This window comes from Perca fluviatilis, chromosome 19, assembly GCF_010015445.1.
Source record: "Perca fluviatilis chromosome 19, GENO_Pfluv_1.0, whole genome shotgun sequence".
Classification (NCBI taxonomy): Eukaryota; Metazoa; Chordata; class Actinopteri; order Perciformes; family Percidae; genus Perca; species Perca fluviatilis.
This window is the reverse complement of record NC_053130.1, coordinates 17840402-17860478: the sequence shown is the minus strand read 5'-3', so window position 1 is coordinate 17860478 and position 20077 is coordinate 17840402. Positions and strand designations below refer to the sequence as shown.

The window sequence follows — 20077 nt, the reverse complement described above, 5'->3', positions numbered from 1 at the left end:
GTCAGAGAAAGCGTGCAACGTGTGGATGTGTCTGTTGTCGTTCACATCATCCCCTCCATCTTCTTGTGTGGTTTGGAATTCAAACTCTGCTTGGAGGACATATCTGGGCGTCTGGCCACCTCACCCACACCCTCCAGCCTTTCCTCTTTAGAATCTCTCTGACACACACACACACACACACACACACACACACACACACACACACACACACACACACACAACTTCCCGTACCCACCACCACCATCTCCAAACACACACACACACACACACACACACACACACACACACACACACACACACACACACACACACACACACACACACACACACAGACAATTGCTGAGACACCCTTTTCAAACCATGCTAAACCTTTAGGCCCAACAATACAGGCTGGTCCTAATCTTATAGCCCTTGCCCAATCAGAGGGCTGGAAACCGAAGAGTGGAATTGATTGGCCGGTGGCCACAGGGGCCAGTTAGGGGAAGGAGAACAAGAGGAGACAACCATTGTTGATTGATTACCATGAAAGACACTTTTGTTACAGACTTAAAGGCAGCACATTGTGCCTGTATCAAGAGGAAACGCTAGCAGTCTTAAAATAGGTCACTATTGAACAAACGTGTATACAAAATATGTCACAGAGATAGTAAGGTGTGCACAAGACAATCTCAACACCCCTTCATGAAAGAGTAAGGTTCACACAGATTATTAGCTGTGAGTAAAATTGATTAGCTGTAGTGCAAAGGTTAGCAGTGTAGTTTCTATCCATGAATAACATAACAGAATGAACGCAGGAGCAGAGTGATAGAAGAGAAGAGGTGAGGAAATGTAGTCAATAAGCCTTGGCTATTGACTTATCAAACTACAACAGCTCTTTATATCCACTCAACGATGCTTTTAGTAATGATGACGACATTTTAGGGGTGACTTCAGCTCACTGCCATATCATTTCATCATTTCCACATTGCCGGTTATGAGAAGTGCTCCAAGAGAAGATTGAGCTTGTTTTTTCTGCTGGCAGCTTTTCGATTCCCAGAAAAATCACTCCGCAGTGTCTGCAACCCACCAATAAGAGTCAACAGACAGGGATTTGAACTGTAGCTCGGGAAGATAAGGTTGAAACATGTTCAACTCCATTTTCAAGTAAAAAAAATTATTAGATGGTGCAGTAATCTTATTCACAATCCCCTGGCTTTGGAAACAAATGTGGTCAAGATACGGTAAAACTATATGGGTGCTTGGATAATGTGGAGGGTTTTATTGATGTGCCTGGTCGCCTGATATTGAGCCACGTTTTTATCTATTTGATTTCATCTCATTGAATTAGATTTTATGGACTGACTGCTGTTTCTGGAATTTTATCTTCTACGCTACAGGCGAAGAACAATACTGTCCCTGATTCTCATCCAAGTACACCTCCGACTGTTTGCAAAACACACACTCACACATGCATTCCTACTGTCCTTGTTTGTACTGCCACATACAGATAATAATAATATTCCAAAATCTCATGTCCTATTACTTCATATCAGTGTCAGCAGTATTCAGCTGCAAATTTTGTCCTGACAGTCCTTCTATATCATGATAAAATGTCAGCTTGCACCGACAAACAAACTCTTTCCAATCATTTGCATGAACCTGCATATACAGCCCAATGAGGAGAAGCATTAATGCGTGACCTAGATCAAATGCAAGATGCAAGAACAACCTCCATGTGAGCCACCGATCCCACATCCTGCTCACACAGCTACAGCCCTTTGAATCTGAATGTGACCCTTATAGTGAATTTGCTGCCAAGGCAAAGGCCCTCACTGTGTCAGTGGCACTGATCGAAAGAGACAGAGGGGCAGCGAGCCTCTATTCACAGCCAACATACACATTAGCATAACTCCCATAGCACGGGTAAACCACCTAGCCACCTGTATCTGCACAACCCACACTCAGTAACCTCATTGCAGCTCCTTCCCACCCACTTCATTCACTTTCTTCTCCTGGATTTCTTGCACTTAAATTTGTGCTCGAGTATGTGTGTGTGTGTGTGTGTGTGTGTGTGTGTGTGTGTGTGTGTGTGTGTGTGTGTGTGTGTGTGTGTGTGTGTGTGTGTGTGTGTGTGTGAATACGTTTTCTCACTGTTGATGCCAGCAGAATCCCGTTACGCCAGACTGTTTTGAGGTAATGAAGTGAGTAGGTTTTTTTTTAGGGGGGAAAAAAGAAAAAAGAAAGTTTTTTAAAATTTATAATGAAAAAAAAAAAGGATTTTTTAAGGGGGTGGTAGTTTTTTGTTGTGTGTTTGTGGCTGTTTCTGACAAAAGAATCTTGTGCATATTAGAGAGATGATTATTGACTTAGTTTTCTCTCTCTCTCTCTCTCATGTTAACTTGTTGTAGAGGAGGGGTTTTGTCGAGGACAAGGGGTTGTAGGAGTGTCCTGAAGGCCAGTGAGAGCCTCCCCCAGGGTTGTGATTGGCTCAGGCTGTTGTGAGTGAGTGCAAGGGAGGCCAGTAGGAAGGTGAGTGGTCTGGGAGCCTGCTAGGGGGCAGGCAGCTGCAGAAAGCAACCACCACTGCCTCTTAAAACCTAAGGTACTCCTCATTACAGCTGCAGACTAATAGACAGAGAGCAGGGGAGGGCTGGAGACACTTCAAAGACAGGGAGAGGGAAGGAGAGTGAGACATTATTAACAGGGAAAGTTAGTTAAATAAGCAGTCCTACTTGTGCGCTCACTCTTCTTTGACTGCTGCCTCCCCACTCCACTACCTGAGGCGCACACACACACACACACATACACACACACACACACACACACACACACACACACAGGGACGTGTTTCAGGGAGGCTTAGAGGGCCGACTCTCCAGGGAAGAAGGGAATTAAACACTTCATTTTCAATCCACGGCGTCCATACTCAGGACGAAAAAAGGGATTACAGCTTGTACGCCTGCCCCACTTGTTCCTCTCTTCTCTCTGCATTTTGTCTTAACTTTGGAGACTTTGGATACAACATTCTTGAATTGTTGGTTTGGGCTCAGAGAGGCATGGCACACGGACAAAAGAGCCCCAGGTGGGCATTAACCCAGGGCTCCTTCAGCTTGGCACTGGGCCTGTCGCTCTTCTCTCTCCTCCTCCTCCTCACCGTCTCAGCTGCAGATGAGTACGACTACTACAGCTGGCAGTCGGACAACTTCCACAATGGTCGCTTCTACACCAAGCAGCCCCAGTGTGTGGACATACCAGCTGACCTGCGCCTGTGCCACAATGTGGGCTACAAGAAGATGAGGCTTCCCAACCTCCTGGACCATGAGACCATGCCAGAGGTCAAGCAGCAGGCGGGCAGCTGGGTACCCCTCCTGGCCAAACGCTGCCATGCTGATACCCAGGTCTTCCTGTGCTCGCTGTTTGCACCGGTGTGCCTGGACAGGCCCATCTATCCCTGCCGCTCGCTGTGTGAAGCTGTGAGGGACAGCTGTGCTCCGGTGATGGAGACCTACGGCTTCCCCTGGCCAGAGATGCTGACCTGTGATAAGTTTCCCATTGATAACGACCTCTGCATCCCCATGCAGTTCACTGGGAACCACGCGACCCAGCCACCAGGTAGGGCAGCTATGTGCACATACATCCACTCCAACACACACCCTCATTCAAGCATACTCACACACACAAAATCAGCTACGCACACATACAAGTCCACAATAGTGTAAATAGTACTAAAGAAGTTGAATTAATGCTTATACAGAAGTTAAAATGTTAGCTTGACATTTTAATTTTAATGTCCTCTCAAAATACAAAAGTGACAAGCTCAGTACCACATTACAATCAATTCAAGTTGAATAAATCAATAAATACAAATTAAAAATAGAAATCTTTTCCAGCATAAAAATCATGCTACAGCTTGTTATTAATCTGTGCAAAACATAGTTTGTATTGTACAAACCAGTTTTTAATGATAAGGTATAACACGTGCATTTCAGTAAGCAATATCAAGAATGTATATAGTATATAATAAGTAGGGTTGGGCATCGAGAACCGATTCCTACTTGGAATAGTTTAAAAAATTACGATTCCATCGGAATCGTTTCTTTATTGGAATCGTTTGGAGGATTTGGTTTCAAATCTGATCATGGGTTCCAAATTTAACATGCGCAAGTTATGGTTTCCGTAGCGGCCAGGCGCTTGTTTTGTTGCAGCCATGGAGTACAGTAAGCGGTGCTCTAGTGTGGCTTTATTTTACATTGAAAAAGCCCTGTAAAACTGCAACCCACCTTTGAATCAAAATAAAACTTTCCTCTTATTTGTGAAATAAGCATGTGACCCGTTTCAACTCCACCACTCAAATAATCGGAATCGAGAATCGATAAGAACCGGAATCGAAAGGAAGAATCGGAATTGGAATCAGAATCGTTAATATCCAAACGATGCCCAACCCTAATAATAAGCAAGTATTTAAAATTATACATGGGTTAAAAATGCAACAATTAAAAAAACAATAAAAATACAAAATCATTGCTATACTATGACTTGTGTTGCCAAATGCAAAAATAACACTATAAAAATAGTTTGTTTATTTCAGGACTCCCACTAATACCATTACTGAGACAGATAAGTGTCCCGAGAGCCTGCAGAGTCAGAAACAGTGAGAGCCTAATGGCTGTGAGGCTCATATGGTTTCCCCACACTGCAATGATGACAGTTGAAAGTTTAAGTGAGAGACTATCCAGAGTCAGGCAGAGAGACAGGAGCAGGAAGAGGCCACAGGGGAAAGTTCTTGAGTAAGTGGACAGTTCAGGACGGCTCCCTGCCATCAACATATGCCTCAGGGAGGGACAGAGACAGACAGAGAGAGAGACAGGAGACCGAGTGACTCCGACGGCCAGATCGCTCACCGAGTTTAGATTAATGGACTGTGATGTTAAACACATCTCAACTGAAAAGTTGATACACATGCATACATACACACACACACACACACACACACACACACACACACACACACACACACACACACACACACACACACACACACACACACACACACACACACACACACACACACACACACACACACACACACACACACACACCTTTATCAGCATACATCCATCAACAGCTAATCTATCAATCTCACAACTGAGTTAATGGAGAATGTCTTATTTTAAAGCTGCCACGCATGCAACTCAAAAGCTGGTCTGCAGTGTCAATATATGAACAAATAAACCCAATATGAATGAAATAAGAAGAATAAGAATAAGAAATGGAAATTACACTGGGATTTCTGAGAGAGATTTGATTCACAAAAAAAATGGAAAGTATTATATAATTGTTCACAGGAAACGAGTAAGAGAACAGACAGATGGGCCAATAGTGAGCTGTGAGAGGGTGAGTGGGAACTAAATAGAGAGAAAAAGGCGTGTGCATGTGTGTGTATGCGCCGCGACTACTTATGCAGCCTCTTTACAAAAGCAGTCAGTGCTAAGAGGGGGATAGAGGGAGTTGATGAGAGTCTTTAGACAGTGGGGACAGTCCTCACTGTGTCCCAGTCTGCTAGGCCTTTGTTGGGTCTGGCAGCCAGCAGGCCAATTAGCTAGGCCAATTACTGAGCTCCCACTAATTAGTCGACATGACAGGACAAGGGAGGCGGGCAGAGAATGGGAATGACGAAAGTCTGATTGTCCCTGAGAGCCCAATGGAGAGGAGTGAAAGGAAAGGGAAGCGGGAGAGTAAAGAGAGGCAGACCGAGTGTAGAATAGGAGAAAATCTGCCTCCTGCAGCACAAAAAAGTGTCTGCCTCTCTGCTTTCAATAAGGACTAAAAAAAAACCGGTTTATTTGTTTCATTATTCCACTTCTTTCCTTTACTGTTTATCGCCATTTCTTATCTAGTTTGGTTGAAATGTTGCTGCGTGTTATGTTTCATTTGATAAATGTGTTTTCCTTGTATTGAGCTGTTCTTTGATATATTACAATGTACTACTTTACTAAAGCGCTAAAAATGAAAGCCAATAATGCCAAAACATCATTTTAGTTCTGTCAATCATAACAAATTGTGTGACATATCTTTGCTTTTTATCAATAATTTTCGCACTATACTGATATCTAAGTATCTACCCTGCTAAAAAAGATCGTTTTAGGATTCTCTGGTGAATTCATGCGGAGCTGGCTCATTCCATTAGGAAAAGTGGCTGTTCTGTTTTTGTAGGACGAGTTTCAACTATGTGACACTTTGGCTTTGCAGAGCCATAACTCATTCTTTTACTTGCTGCCTGAGACGGAGGCAGCTTAAACTTTATCTGTCATCTCCTCAAACAGGCAACAGTTTGTTGATCCTATCTAATCAAAAAATGATCCGAGGCGGCTAGATTACAGAGAGTGGTGCGAGATCAGTGCAAATTTGTTGAGGGTTTTTTGCTGTTAAGCAATTTTATGAAGAGAGAAAATTAGAGGAAATATGTTGAATTAAATTTGTAAAATATAAATCAAAAATGTTATATTGGTTAAGTTTAACAATTACATTTGAATGTGTGCTTGTGTGAGTGTGCGTGAGTGTGTGTGTGTTTGAAACTGAGAGCGAACCCATATCGCTTCTAGCCTGAGGGCTCAGTCACTGACATTTTGTTAAGAACCAGAGATTCTCAGATGTGCCGATGAGGCCATCCTGAGGACAAACTTTTGGCTTTAAAACACACACACACACACACACACACACACACACACACATACACACACAGCGATAATAAAAAAGGAATTTCAGCTAAGAATTGTTAGAAGTGAGTTTCCTGAGAACCGTGTCAAAAAACAAGGATGATTCTCTTCAGACAGGATCATATAAGGGCTATCCAGCTAGGCTCCTGTGGAAACAACAGTACAGAGTCAGATTCACTTACCACCTCTCTGTCATAGCCAAAACTGAGAAGAACACCACCACTACCTGAGCTCAGGTTGTGTTTGTGTGTGTGGATGATTATTGGCATGTGTGTGCGTGTGCATGTGTGTATATGTGTGTAAGTAACAGGGGCCCATGTGGTGTGACTATGTGAAACACAAGTCTGGAGATATTATATCAGGGAAGACAAGCAGTCTGCTGACAAAAGAGGGCCCAGGGAGTGAAGAAGGCCAGCTGAGCTCAGTCTATCTGGCAGATGCCACCCATCAACTCCACCTTATTTAATGATGCTACCTTTAGCTGCTGTCAGCATCAGCAAATCAACAGGTATGGTAGGGGTCGGTAGGATTCTGCACCGTCTGTTAAAGTGCAAAGAGTAAACTCCATATCTCAAAGTGCATGTTTCTGCAGAAAATGCTCTTCAAGACAATATGCACGTTGTCCAGCAAAAGTCGTTGAAATTGCATGGTGTGAAAGATATTGTCTGTCCTTGCCGTACTCATTGATGCGGCTAGTGTAAGTTACAACCGTGCTAAAGGAGACAGGCAGCACTGTCAGTTCCCCAGCAGCACAATGGGTGCTACTCATGTGGCCCTGGCTGCTATATGAAAGGGAAAATGTGATCCAATGCTCTGTGCATGGAAGACTGCCTCTGCCTTTTGAGAATGTATTTTCTCTTCTGTATAGGATTCCTACAGATGCAAGGAGCATGCTGGGTTTTAGGGGCCCCGGGGGCTGCCTGTGGGCCGTATTTAAGTCCTCCTCTGTCCGTCTGCATGCCGCATTTAAACAGATGTTAGGCCCTCTGACATAAATCACACGCTGCATTTCATCTCCGGCATAGTACCGTTTTATGTCATAAGTGTTGCTGCTCGTAATTTAAAGGGCCCAAATGAGGCATGAGATAGTGACCTGCACATACTTTAAATGGAACGTTCTTCCCATAAAAGTCGGTGATGCTCAGGCTGCAAGGGACGAGGCAAAAGACACAGCAGGGGATCGGATGACGATATTGTTAGATCTGGTTATCTTTGGTGTGAAGATATGTGCGTGTGTGGGAGACAAAGAGACAGAAAAAAGTAAGCAGAAACATGTAACTTTGCACAAACTGTAACTACGACACAAGCTGTAAAATTTATTTTAAGCAACTTGTTGCAAACCTAAAATGTGATTTGATGTTTGAGGCAAATGGAAAGGATTCTTGAATGTTATGTAATGACAAATGCTTGGACAAGGCTTTTTTACTTAGTGATGAACAAAATGTATGTTTTTAAATTAAATAAAGGTGCAGCAACTTTCCACCGCACCAACCAATTACAACAAAATGACGATCATCTTTGTGTTGTCATGTTTGTGGAGGTCATGGTGGACACATGTTAGAGACATTTCACATATTTGCACAATGGCACTTTTTTATGGGACCTTAACACCATAAGTATTATCTGACAAATGACTTTCCACTTTTCCTTTTATCATTAACATTATACATTTTCTCAAGCCAGATTAAGATTTTTTTTCCAATACTGAGATTTTGTTGCATTTCCTTGGTTTCAATCAAGAGGGGGGACAATAAACTAAATATACTGTACAGGAGGGGAGGGAGACTGAAATGGATAACATGATATTAACCTTAGAGCTATGACTAAGTGAAGCTGTGCAGTGAAATTACTGGACTCTTGCCCTACGTCATTTCCACTCTGGCCTGCTGTTTGAAGATTAACAGCAGGTCTTTCCAACGGACCACCTCCCTACTAACCCTACTCCCATCATCCTTTTCCTCTTACCCTCAATCATCAACTCCCAACCTCCTCAACCTCCAGAACAACAGCTCTGAGATACTATATTCTAACATCCGTCACTGTGAATGGAAACATTTTACGTTTCTGTGATTAAGTCTATAACCCAGCACGCAGACGACGAAAATCAAGTTCAAAGAACATAAAAGGAGCAAAAAAGCAAGAACATTACTTTTTACAATTCAATCACATGGCATGGTAAAAAAAAATCCTAAACTGCTTTGAGATGATGGCAAAATACATGACCTAATGTCAAAATATTTGCGGAGTAGAAATGTCTTCAGGAAAAAAAAACACTCTAAGACACGCAGCAGTGATTCCCATCAGAACATGACGGTAATTCCCCCTATGGAGACAAGACCGTGATGAGGGCAGTCGTCGCTTAATTGATTTCTCAGCGGCATCCAAATGGTACATTTTGGTCCAAGTTTCCCCCCCCCCCCCCCACCAACACAACAAGGCCTCCGCCCTCTTACCACCATCCCCCCCCCCCCCCCCCCTCCCCCTCCTCCCCTCCCGTGAAACCAGAATGAATTACCATGGACCATGGGCGTAAGACCTTAACAGCTTCAAGGGACAAAAACAGACAAATCCAGAGTTTTGGCATTTCTTTATCTGTGTGTGTGTGTGTGTGTGTGTGTGTGTGTGTGTGTGTGTGTGTGTGTGTGTGTGTGTGTGTGTGTGTGTGTGTGTGTGTGTGTGTGTGTGTGTTTCCATGCTCTTGTCCCAGTCAGCACCAGACAATTAAGAGGCTTGACCCTAAAGCCTAGCAGGTCTCCTGCCTGTGAATGCATGGGAATCCTCAGAGGAGAAAAACTGTCAGTTACTCTACAAGAACATGGTTCAACTCCTTCCGACACATACATACGAGCGCATATACGCATACAGAACACTCAGCGGTGGTTAGGGGGTTCACCTCCCCACGATCCCGAGCAGCGAAGCATGCTAAACTTTGACCCGTCTCATTATCTGCCCAGACTCTGAGGTTTGGGCAGGGGTGATAACCCTTGAACCCTGACTTTTAACCCTGGGGCCTAGGCTGGACTGTGCTAGGATAGTCCTGTGTGTGTTTGTAAGTGTGAGACACACAGGAAAACAGAGAGGGGGGAGAGATCTAAACTTATTTTGGATACTGTGGTAAGTGAATGACAGAAAAAGTTAGCTCCCCTATAAGCAGATGTCCCAAAAAAAGTCTGCTTATGATATTTAACTGCCCTGTAGGTGCATATATGTGGTGTGGGGAAGATTCCTATACCACATCCTTCTCTCCCTGACCATTTCTAATATTGTACCTTGTTCTCTCGATCGGCCCAACCTCTGTTTTGTGGATAAGTAGACTGATATTAGATGTGTGTAGCTACAACCAGTTCTTCAGGGCTTACTCAGAGTTTATGTAGGAATGGCCATAATAAAGTTTACTTTTGGAGAAAATTACAAGGCAGTATGTAGCATGTCTGTGTGTGTTTGTGTGCCTGACAAAGAAGAGATTGAGGGCTTTGAAAGCAGGATTTATAGTTAGTGTGGGGAAAAATATTTACTATATAAGTCAAAATGTCATAATAATTATTCATATTTCCATATTTTGTCAGTTTCTGCTGTAGACAAGCAAGAATTTGCAGTAAACAAATAAAAGGTTTAATGTAGGGCCTGTTACTTCTCTCTCATGTTGTATGGGTACACAATAACAACAATCAGAAAGTCACAAATCAAAGTTAGTGAGGCTAAACATGCTTTCGAGCAAAGCAGGCATGACCATACATTTTGAGTTAAAAATAAACTGAACTCGTTGCTTTGGTTTCCCCTTGCTGTTTCACAATGTGTGGTTGCTGTGTGGCCTCAGTGCTGGCTGTGTCTCTGTACTGAATCACTTTTCACCATGTTCAGCTGCTCCTGCTGCAACAGCATTTACCTTTCTGCACAGCCAAGACCACGCCTGCACCACCAAAATATACAAGGGCCAGAATTAAAAACATTATGTCCAGTGTAATTGCAGGGCAAACATCAGTCAGCTTGCTGGACTGTGTATTCTCTCAGCAGCAAATAGCCTCTGACAAGCGGAGGGGGGCTGAAAATAAGTGCCTAAAACGTGCTCAGGTTTAACGATTTCATACCGACACAACTTTGGTTTTGCTGACTGCACTTGACTAACAATGACCTCAACTCACCTTAACTCAGTATTAGCTAATCTGGCCTTAATAGAACCATATGAAATATGATTATAAAATAATTATGTGTAGCTGCTAATGACATTATTTTTCTGTCCCCTCAGTGTCGAAGGTGTGCCCTCCATGTGACAATGAGCTGAAAGCAGACAACATAATGGAGCATTACTGTGCCAGTGACTTTGGTAAGTACCAACAATTGAAGAGTAAGAGCTGCATCCTATAGATGCATATACAGTACAGTACAGGGGAGGAGGACAGTAACACTCACTGCCTGCAGGTGGCACAAAAGTTAAAAGTGCAGTAACTATTGCCTTCTTTGCCTGAAAGTGGCGACATTTCACATTTATTAAATCGCAAGTGCAACTGTATAGACAAAAGGTTTCAGCACAGGCTTAATTACGTTTATCGGTGTTTTAAGCCCCCAACGTCTCCTTCCAGGCAGCGCTACCTGGAAGGCACTAGGATTAGGCAATGGTTAGAGTTAGGGTTAGGTGCCTTGAAGTCAGCGGTCGCAGCGCTGCCTGGAAGGAGGCGTTGGGGGCTTAAAACATCATCGATCCTTAATTACTGAAGGAGTACAAGCATGTTTGACATCAATTATTAAAATAAAGGGAATACAAAAATTAAGGAATTTGAGAAGAAGCTATTTAAAAGCACAGATATGTGCCATCATATACATTTCAGGAAGTTTGTTTTGGCTTTAAATTTGAGACAATTACACTAAAAGCAGGAGTTTTTGTTACAAGTCTACCTGTCTAACACCAGAATTATATTACATTGTGTGCTGTAGGACAGCAAAAGTAGCAGGACTATTGCAAAATAACTATCTCTCGTACACATGCACAGTATTGTCAATAAAACTTTAAAATATTATGCACACAGATCTTTATTACTGTAAAAACCTTTGCATTTACAAAGGCCTTAGTTTTAAAAAATGATTTAAAGGTGCTTTGTTGGTGGACATAAAAATAAGAATTGGGCTTTATGATTTATTTCATAACATATTTATGTTTCAGTCTCTTCCGTTAAACAGATTTTCCGTTAAACCATATGTTTGTGGGTATTTGTAGAAAATGGGGAATGAACAGACATGAACGAGCAGAACACGCATCAATTTTACACTATTCCCCCTGCTAGCATTACCCTTTTCCTCTCATAAGTTGATAAAATTAATATAACAGCTTCCAGTCCCTGATGTCCATTCAACGCCATTTTTCTAAACTTTATACTTTCCAGCATGACCAGTTTCACCACAGTAATGACCTGCACACCAAGCCAGAACATAATTATTCCATTATTTCTCCTCATCGAGGCTTTTGGCCCATCATACTCCACAGCAGCTGAATTTCTGCTTGCATGGACTATTGCCCCAGTCTTTAGAGTTAATGATATACTGCTCTCTATTTTCAGATTAGTGAGAATAATGTAATTGAAAATGAAATGTTGCCAGACTGGTGCTGAAAACCATATTTCTATCCTGTAGTATCCTACAGAGGAAATGTCTGCAGTTTAAAAAAAACACCAAGTTTCGCAAACTGTCTTCTGGAAAACACCCACACCTACTGGCCTGAATATACAGAACATGACCCATTATAAATCATAAATTAATAAACGACCAACACATCACATCCAACAACAACAACAAAATACATATTTGTGAACATTGATCACACTCTTGAGCTGCAATTCACCGATATTTGTCTGATTAACTTCAGAATTACATATCTCAATCTTCTAACATTTTTTTGGGGGAGAATCAGATTCTTTCTGTTCATTAGAATGAAACGTGTGACAGCAGATAGCGAGCCAAAGACATTGTATTGGCTGTTAATGTATGTGACTGGATGAGGATGAGTAGAGAAGTCAAGATAACCGTGACGTATTGATCTGGAGATCAAGGCAAAAATTACTCTAATGTTATTCTATAGGGCGATAGCTGACTACAGCTTGATCTCATACCTCGTGAATGTTGTTGTCTATTCATCTTCGGACACTGTTCGCCCTGAGAGAATTTTGTGCTTCGTGTTTTATTACACACTTTTGATGTCTGATCCCTCCACATTCCTTGCTGTAACATCCTGCAGCTTAGCACAAATGACAAGAGTAGGAAAGAGAGGGGGAGGAAAGTGTGTCCGGCAGGGCATGAACACGAAGCCTACACCTGGTGGGTAGGGGAGCTTGCTTGCTTAAAGAAAACCTGTTTCTGCTCAATATGACAGCACACCTTTCTCTCCTCGTTCTACCTCTACTCCCCTTGTGCACACTTTAAAGAAAGTGAGTTTGTATATAGACGTGGGCATGGCTTGTCACAAGGATACTGGCCAGGGTGCACACTGTGGGCCCCACTGCATCACTTATGACTAAATATGAGTGGACATTTAAAAGTGAAGCAGGGAGGGAAATTATTTTATCCTTCCTATCTTTTTCTGAACACACACATACACATGAATGCATTCATTCACATAAACACACACACATGCCTGGGCACGCGAATGCAGCACACAAACACACGCCCTCAGTGAAGGAGCTGGACGTGAATCAGGATGAGGATGAGAGGCAACTCAACACACACATTCCTTCATAAACATGCTATCGCTTCGCATGTACTGTGTATGCAAAGTATCAGAGTGTGCCGAGGGATGTTTATGCAGGCGAGAAGTGAAATGGCGATCTTCCAACAGGCTCGGGTACATAGCGATGTTTCATACCGACCTTGCGCCTTTGCCCGGCCCGTGATTAATTTCACCTGTCAAAATGTTCACCCAGAGAATTCCTCTCTCAAATGCAAATGTGATATAACACTTATAAACACGAGGCTCAACGGGAGATACAAGTCAGTACTTCATTAAGTTGATAAACCGGAGTTTGCTAAAACCAAACTCCACATATACTAAAAACAGAGGTTATCTGTTGTGTATTTAGTGTTGTAAAAATACATGAGTCTAAGCGTAATATCTCAATAGAGAAGCATGAGACAAAAAAATTGATTACATCGGACTACAAAGGGAAGACAACAAAGTATGGTACAAAAGTGATTCCATACAGATCCAATGTAGAAACATTATTGATGGTAGAACCAAAGCTTTAGACTTAAGACTCTAAGGGCCCAATCTTGCACTCAGCGCAACTGCCTTTGTACACCGACGCATGTATCATTCCTATTTTGCACCCGACGCACAGCAGACTTTTCCCTCCACAGACGCACGTCGGTAAATTAGGGAATGTATTTGCGCTCCCGGGGGCGGTTCAGCAAAAAGAGGAGGCGTGTTCAGGCGCAAACGTTCCCTGGTGCTATTTTGCAGTTTCAGAAAACAATTCCACCACAGACCAGGAAAAATCTGGTCTAAAGTCAGTGGCGCTAGTCTAAAGTCAGTGGCGCATTATTCAGATGCTATTTTAGGGGCGCATGCTTGAACATAATGTAGCGTGTGCACAACTCGCATAAACTTTGCTTCTCTCATCTACACGCAGCAGTTCCCATTTTTGCAAACCATACATAATTACAAGGAAAAATATTACTGAAAATGTGCTTCAGGTGTTTGGATAGATCAGGAGGCACTTAACAGTACAGTCCTCAAAAAGTCGCAGCATTCTTTGTGGCTTGTTGTGTTTTACACAACATTTCCATGAATCATGGATGTGTTGATGACATAAATGAGGAAATATTAGAGGACTTAAGGAGACGTGATGTTGAACTACGGCGGGATTGGACACTCCGGCGGGATCTGGTCCAGGAGTGGCAATGCGCGATGTGCTCCTCGTGGAGTGGGTGGACAGAGATGGAGTGGGGGGAGGAGGAAGGGGCACAACAGGAGCAGGTGGTGCATTTGGAGGCCCACGCTCCATGGCTGCAGCAATCCTTTCCAGACTTGAGGAGATCAACATCGCGATCCGGTCAAGACAGGCATTTATTACTTTGCCGCATCCCGGACAGCTCCCGCTGGCGTGCGCCAGGCGAATCCGCCGTCATAATAGCAATCTGCCATGGAACAAGCGTGCCTGCTCTTAAAGGGAATGTGAGATGACGCTCTGATTGGTTTATAGCACGTTACGCCCAAACCACATCTAGCTACTTCAGACCAACCCATTTTAGATTTGCGTAGGGCGCAAGACTCATTTATCCCGCCGGTATAATAGCAACAGCACCCGAGATCCGCCCACAAAGCTACTTGCGTTTCACGTTTGATACTTGTGTTTCAGATCGTTAAAATAGGGCCCTAAGAGAGAGAGAGAGAGAGGGAGAGAGAGTTAGGTCCGACTACTTGACTTGAGACTTGAAAGCAAAAACATGCAGGTCCCAAGATTTGACATGGTGAAACCCTGTAACAATAAAATAAGTTATATGTAAGAAAAACAGGTTTAAGCCAGTTGGGAAAGGAAAATGTTTAACTGCCATGTAATTTAAGGGTCAGCATTTAGAGACTCGCATCTTGACTTGCAATTTGCAAATGACTTGTGACTTGGACTCACCCTCAAGGGCTTAAGACTTGACTAGCTCCAAAAACATGTCCTCCTTTTCATTTATGGGTATTCCCCAAGTCAGACACACAAACATAGACACAGGATGCAGTTTTTATACGCTGCAGGAGAATTTAAATGATGATACTCAGGAGAGGTGTAAAGTAGCTGCTTCTTTGGCACAGCACAGAGCTCAGTACAGGTTTGCAGTAAGAACAAATGTCACAGCTGCTCAAAGTAAAAAAAAAATGAGAGTCATACATTAACAGCTTCTGGGTTTAAATATTGTTTTTATGGAATAGAAGTTAGACTGAGTTCAAATATATCTCCCTCTCTTCTCCCTCAGCCCTCAAGATGAAGATCAAGGAGGTGAAGAAGGAGAAGGGTGACCGGAAGCTGATAGCAGCACAAAAGAAGAAGAAAGTGTTGAAGCAGGGTGTGCTAAGGAAGAAGGACCTGAAGAAACTGACCCTGTACATCAAGAATGGCGCAAATTGCCCGTGCTCCCAACTGGACAGCCTGGGCTCCAACTTCCTCATCATGGGCCGTAAAGTGGACCAGCAACTGCTGCTCATGTCCATTCACAAGTGGGACAAAAAGAGCAAGGAGCTCAAGTTCGCCATCAAGTACATGAAGTCCCATCAGTGTCCCACCTATCACACTGTCTTCCAATGACGCGTCTCGCTGCACTGTTGGCACAATCCACGATCGCTTCCCACATTCCACCTTGTTTCACATAGATCCTAATTCTGCGTCCCCGAACCCCAGGTCCCTGCTAAATCCAGCCCGCTACATAGCCCTACAAAGGGTCTCAGGGCAGTCAAGCTTTTATTTTCTCAGCTTTAACATGAATCAGGTCGTCAAGGGGGTCGTCCTGATCTGCTTAGATGAATCAGACATGTTAATGTTGGAGGGGAAAAGCTGCACACAGCTCCCTCTGAATAATAAAACCCCCAAAGAAACCACAGATTTTTTTTTTTTATTTAGGTGAGATCATTTTATTTTCCAAAGTAAAACAGACATTTTGATTGATCACCTGCAAACTTAATAGAATTTTCCTTGTAATTCTACTTTCCTCTTCTGACATAGTAGAACAAATCACATGTATGATATCTTTATCAAGACAGTGGCATTAAGAAATGGGAACGTAAAGATGTGAGGCAACTATTGGGAGGGAGAACATGTTTGATAATGTAATGATTATAGACAGACCGAATGGAAAAGGAGCTGAGTGGGAACGCAGGGTTTGTTTCAGTGTAAAAAAAAAACAGAGAGAAATGATACGCTACAATAAATGTGGGCTGTGTAATGGGAAAGTGCATACACTGGTACAGAGCTCCCAGGAACAATATCAAAGCAAAGACATGTAGATGATCCACTTAACTGTATGGTTTAATAATGTCAAAAGTAGGCAATCCTGATAAATACTAAATGATTAGAAAATTGGGCTTTTTGCGTTTATCCCTGCTGGGAAAGAAGACAGATGGGACGAGACAGCCTGGATGATGCTTCCACTGACTTTGTACAGCAACATTTTTTGTGGCCTGAAAGAGGGAAACTTGAATATTTTTTGCTTTTTCAATTGGAGAGAGAAGGAAGTTAAGGCAGAGAAGACATCTTTCTGAAAACAAGTGGAGAATAAAAGAGAGAGAAAGAGAGAGAAAGAGACTCTGGACAGAACCAACAATGTTGGGTTGATAAGTCTCTGGTACTGTTTTTCACTATCACTATTCAAATGTTTATTTGTTTTGTACTTCAATTTTTGAGTTTGCTTCTGTTAAACCTCTATTGTATGAAAGCAGGAACCATACATACAGACATAGCACCTGAATTCACTGTTGCAGTAGCAGTAAAAGATGAAAATTTAACTTTGACAACATTTTCTAATCAGTTAACATGTAAGTAGTTATTTTACTGAAATACATCTTTGTTTTACAAAAAAGTAAATAAATAAAATATATTTGAAATTTTTATATTTCTTTGAAATGTGCCATTTCTTTATCATTATGACTAAACCCAGTATGCACACTCATCCCTCTTTATTACAAAATATTTGCTTGGTTGAGAAAACATATGCATGTGCATATTACACACACACTTACTGTACATAAGACAGTTCTCACTTGATCACCCATACAGAGATATGTACTATCCTGGGTCAGTGTAAAACTTAATAGTCTAATTTTCCTTCTTTCTTTTTTTTTTAAATAGAAAAGTAATAGAAAGCGTTCTGTATTTCCATTTTTGACAGATTAAATTGTTCCCACCGGCCAATCAGATGCAGTCAAGCCATGGCATGGATGGATAGAAAAGGAAACTACTCCCATTTTCTAGTTTTTCATTTTCCATTTTTCAATCCAACAGTCCAAACCTAAAACATAACTAAACAATTTCAATGGTACATTGATCTGATGAACAATAAATACAAGTTTAGACTATTTAATTTACTTTCAAAATGTTCTCATTTAAGTTTTGGGATTGTAAGAGTGCACATGGCCTGTCTTGCACCTTCCTTTCTCCTTTCACAGGGGAAAAAGAGGTGAAACCTCAGTTACGCTTTCTGCGATGCCAAAATATTCCAGATCCACACTGGGCACAACTTTACACAGAGCCTGGGCTACAAAAGCACCAGTATTTAATGAGTAAAGGGGTGACGCAGACAGACAGCATGCTGCAATGTAACCGACAGACTTTATCAAAACCACCCAGACCTTAATCACTCCAGACTCGCACATACAACTAATTCACTGCAATAAAAAATATTTGGCATCTTTGTTCTCCAAAATACAAGATGGATCAAATGTGATACTGAACAATGTTCATTGCCTTCTGGCCATATTTCCTGAAATGTGGAGACTTTTGGAGACTGTTCGAAGCGTGAAGGCCAGTAGAATGATGACCTATTTCCAGCTGATTGTGGAGATAGAGCACACTCTGTCTCTAGACTGTGGAAGGACAGAAACAAGAGGGGGAAGGGATAATAGGGTAGAACCCATGTTGGACAGGACTGCCTTTATCAGAGACTTCAAAATCTACAATGTCTCTGTGAGCAATCAAACACGATAAAGACTGAACTAGAACTTCAAATTCTATACAGGTATAGAAAGTGTTGATCAGAGTTAAATCAGTTCTCATGCAGTCGAATACATGCAGCTTAGAGAAAAATGATGAGCAGGTTTCATAACACAAGATGTGGTGATCAGTGAACTCAAAGTGGAGGAAGCCAGAAAAGGAGGGAAGGTGAAAAGGAGAGAAACTTGGCTGGATCTCACAGACACCCATCAGCACCTCCTCAAAGATCACTTAGTGGAGTTAATAAGGGCCCGATGAGCGACCAGCGACACGCATAGAAACACACACAAAAGACACACGTTGGGAAAAAATTACTACAAGCTCCCATTGTCTCACTTTCCTCCAGTTGCAGAGAAGTAGTGCAGAAAGGGAATCATCATCACCACACACACACACACACACACACACACACACACACACACACACACACACACACACACACACACACACACACACACACACACACACAACACACACACTGTAGAAGAATGGTTACATTGTCTGTTTTTATTGCAGTGCGCAGATAAGCAGCACCTTTTTCACAGTTGAGTAGTCACACACACACACACACACACACACACACACACACACACACACACACACACACACACACACACACACACACACACACACACACACACACACACACACACAGCACACACAGAGTTAATGTTGCAATTTGATGTTTTCATTTAACATACTTTCCCTCACCCACCCACTTGTTCTACTTGTTGATTTTTTTTTCATAACTTCTCCTGATTGAACCCAGAGAGATGGGTGTGAACGACTTAACACCCGCTTTTTTTTTAAATATTTGAAAAAATATTTTTCTAGTGTGATGAAGATCATTTGGGAAATGAGCTTATGAATCCTGAATGTGTGTACTGTAAAATTGAATTTACAGTAATTAAAATATGTATGTATATACAGTATATATATATATATATATATATATATATATATATATATATATATATATATACACACCACATACCAACACTGAAACCGGTGGCTGTAAAATGCTGATCTGTTCCAGTAATCACAAATCTCTTTATCAATTTTTATTTCATTTCTTTAGAAGTCATGAGCAATGATAAAACAACAAATATCCAGTGATCCAATATTCATAATTAGATTTTGTAACTTCACTCCAGTTTTTTAGGATGGGTGGAGAGAGTCTGGAAGAAAGCCCTCGCTCTTTGATTCTGGGCAAAAAAGGCCAGACATTTACTGCAGATGTCTTGAATTGCATTGTCTTTGGACAAGGTATTGTGCATTGGCAACAAATTAAATTTTTCTTCAAACAAGTAAAAAGGCGTGCGCCTGGGTAGCTCACCTTGTAGAGCGTGCGCCCATACATAGCGGTGTACTCCTCGACGCAGTGGCCGCAGGTGACCTGCGGCTCTTTGCTGCATGTCAGTTCCTCCTCTCACTCCCCCTTCATGTCTTCAGCTGTCCTAATAAATGCCTGCAATGCCCAAAAAGTCTTTAAAAAACAAAAGAAGTGAAATGGCATAAATGACAGAAATTGTTACCAGTTCATTTTTAAGAACAAGGCAGATTCAAAATATAATGTAGTACTTTCTAGATGGTGTTACTTTATCAGTATACATTGGAATGATAGATTTTTTTTATCTTCTTTTAACTTAAACATTAAGGCAGACATGAACACTCCAGTGAGCACATAAACACACACACACACACACACAC

The 20077-nt window shown here is 42.0% G+C and overlaps 1 protein-coding gene across 1 annotated transcript; it reads left to right on the top strand.

Annotated features, from left to right (window-relative positions):
* Positions 1-2569: 2569 nt before the first annotated feature.
* Positions 2570-17266, top strand: sfrp5 (secreted frizzled-related protein 5). Its single transcript, XM_039784629.1, has 3 exons — positions 2570-3591; positions 10942-11019; positions 15642-17266. The coding sequence occupies exons 1-3, from the start codon at positions 3036-3038 to the stop codon at positions 15968-15970; spliced, it is 963 nt and encodes a 320-aa protein (XP_039640563.1). The 5' UTR covers positions 2570-3035; the 3' UTR covers positions 15971-17266.
* The last annotated feature ends 2811 nt before the right edge of the window (positions 17267-20077 follow it).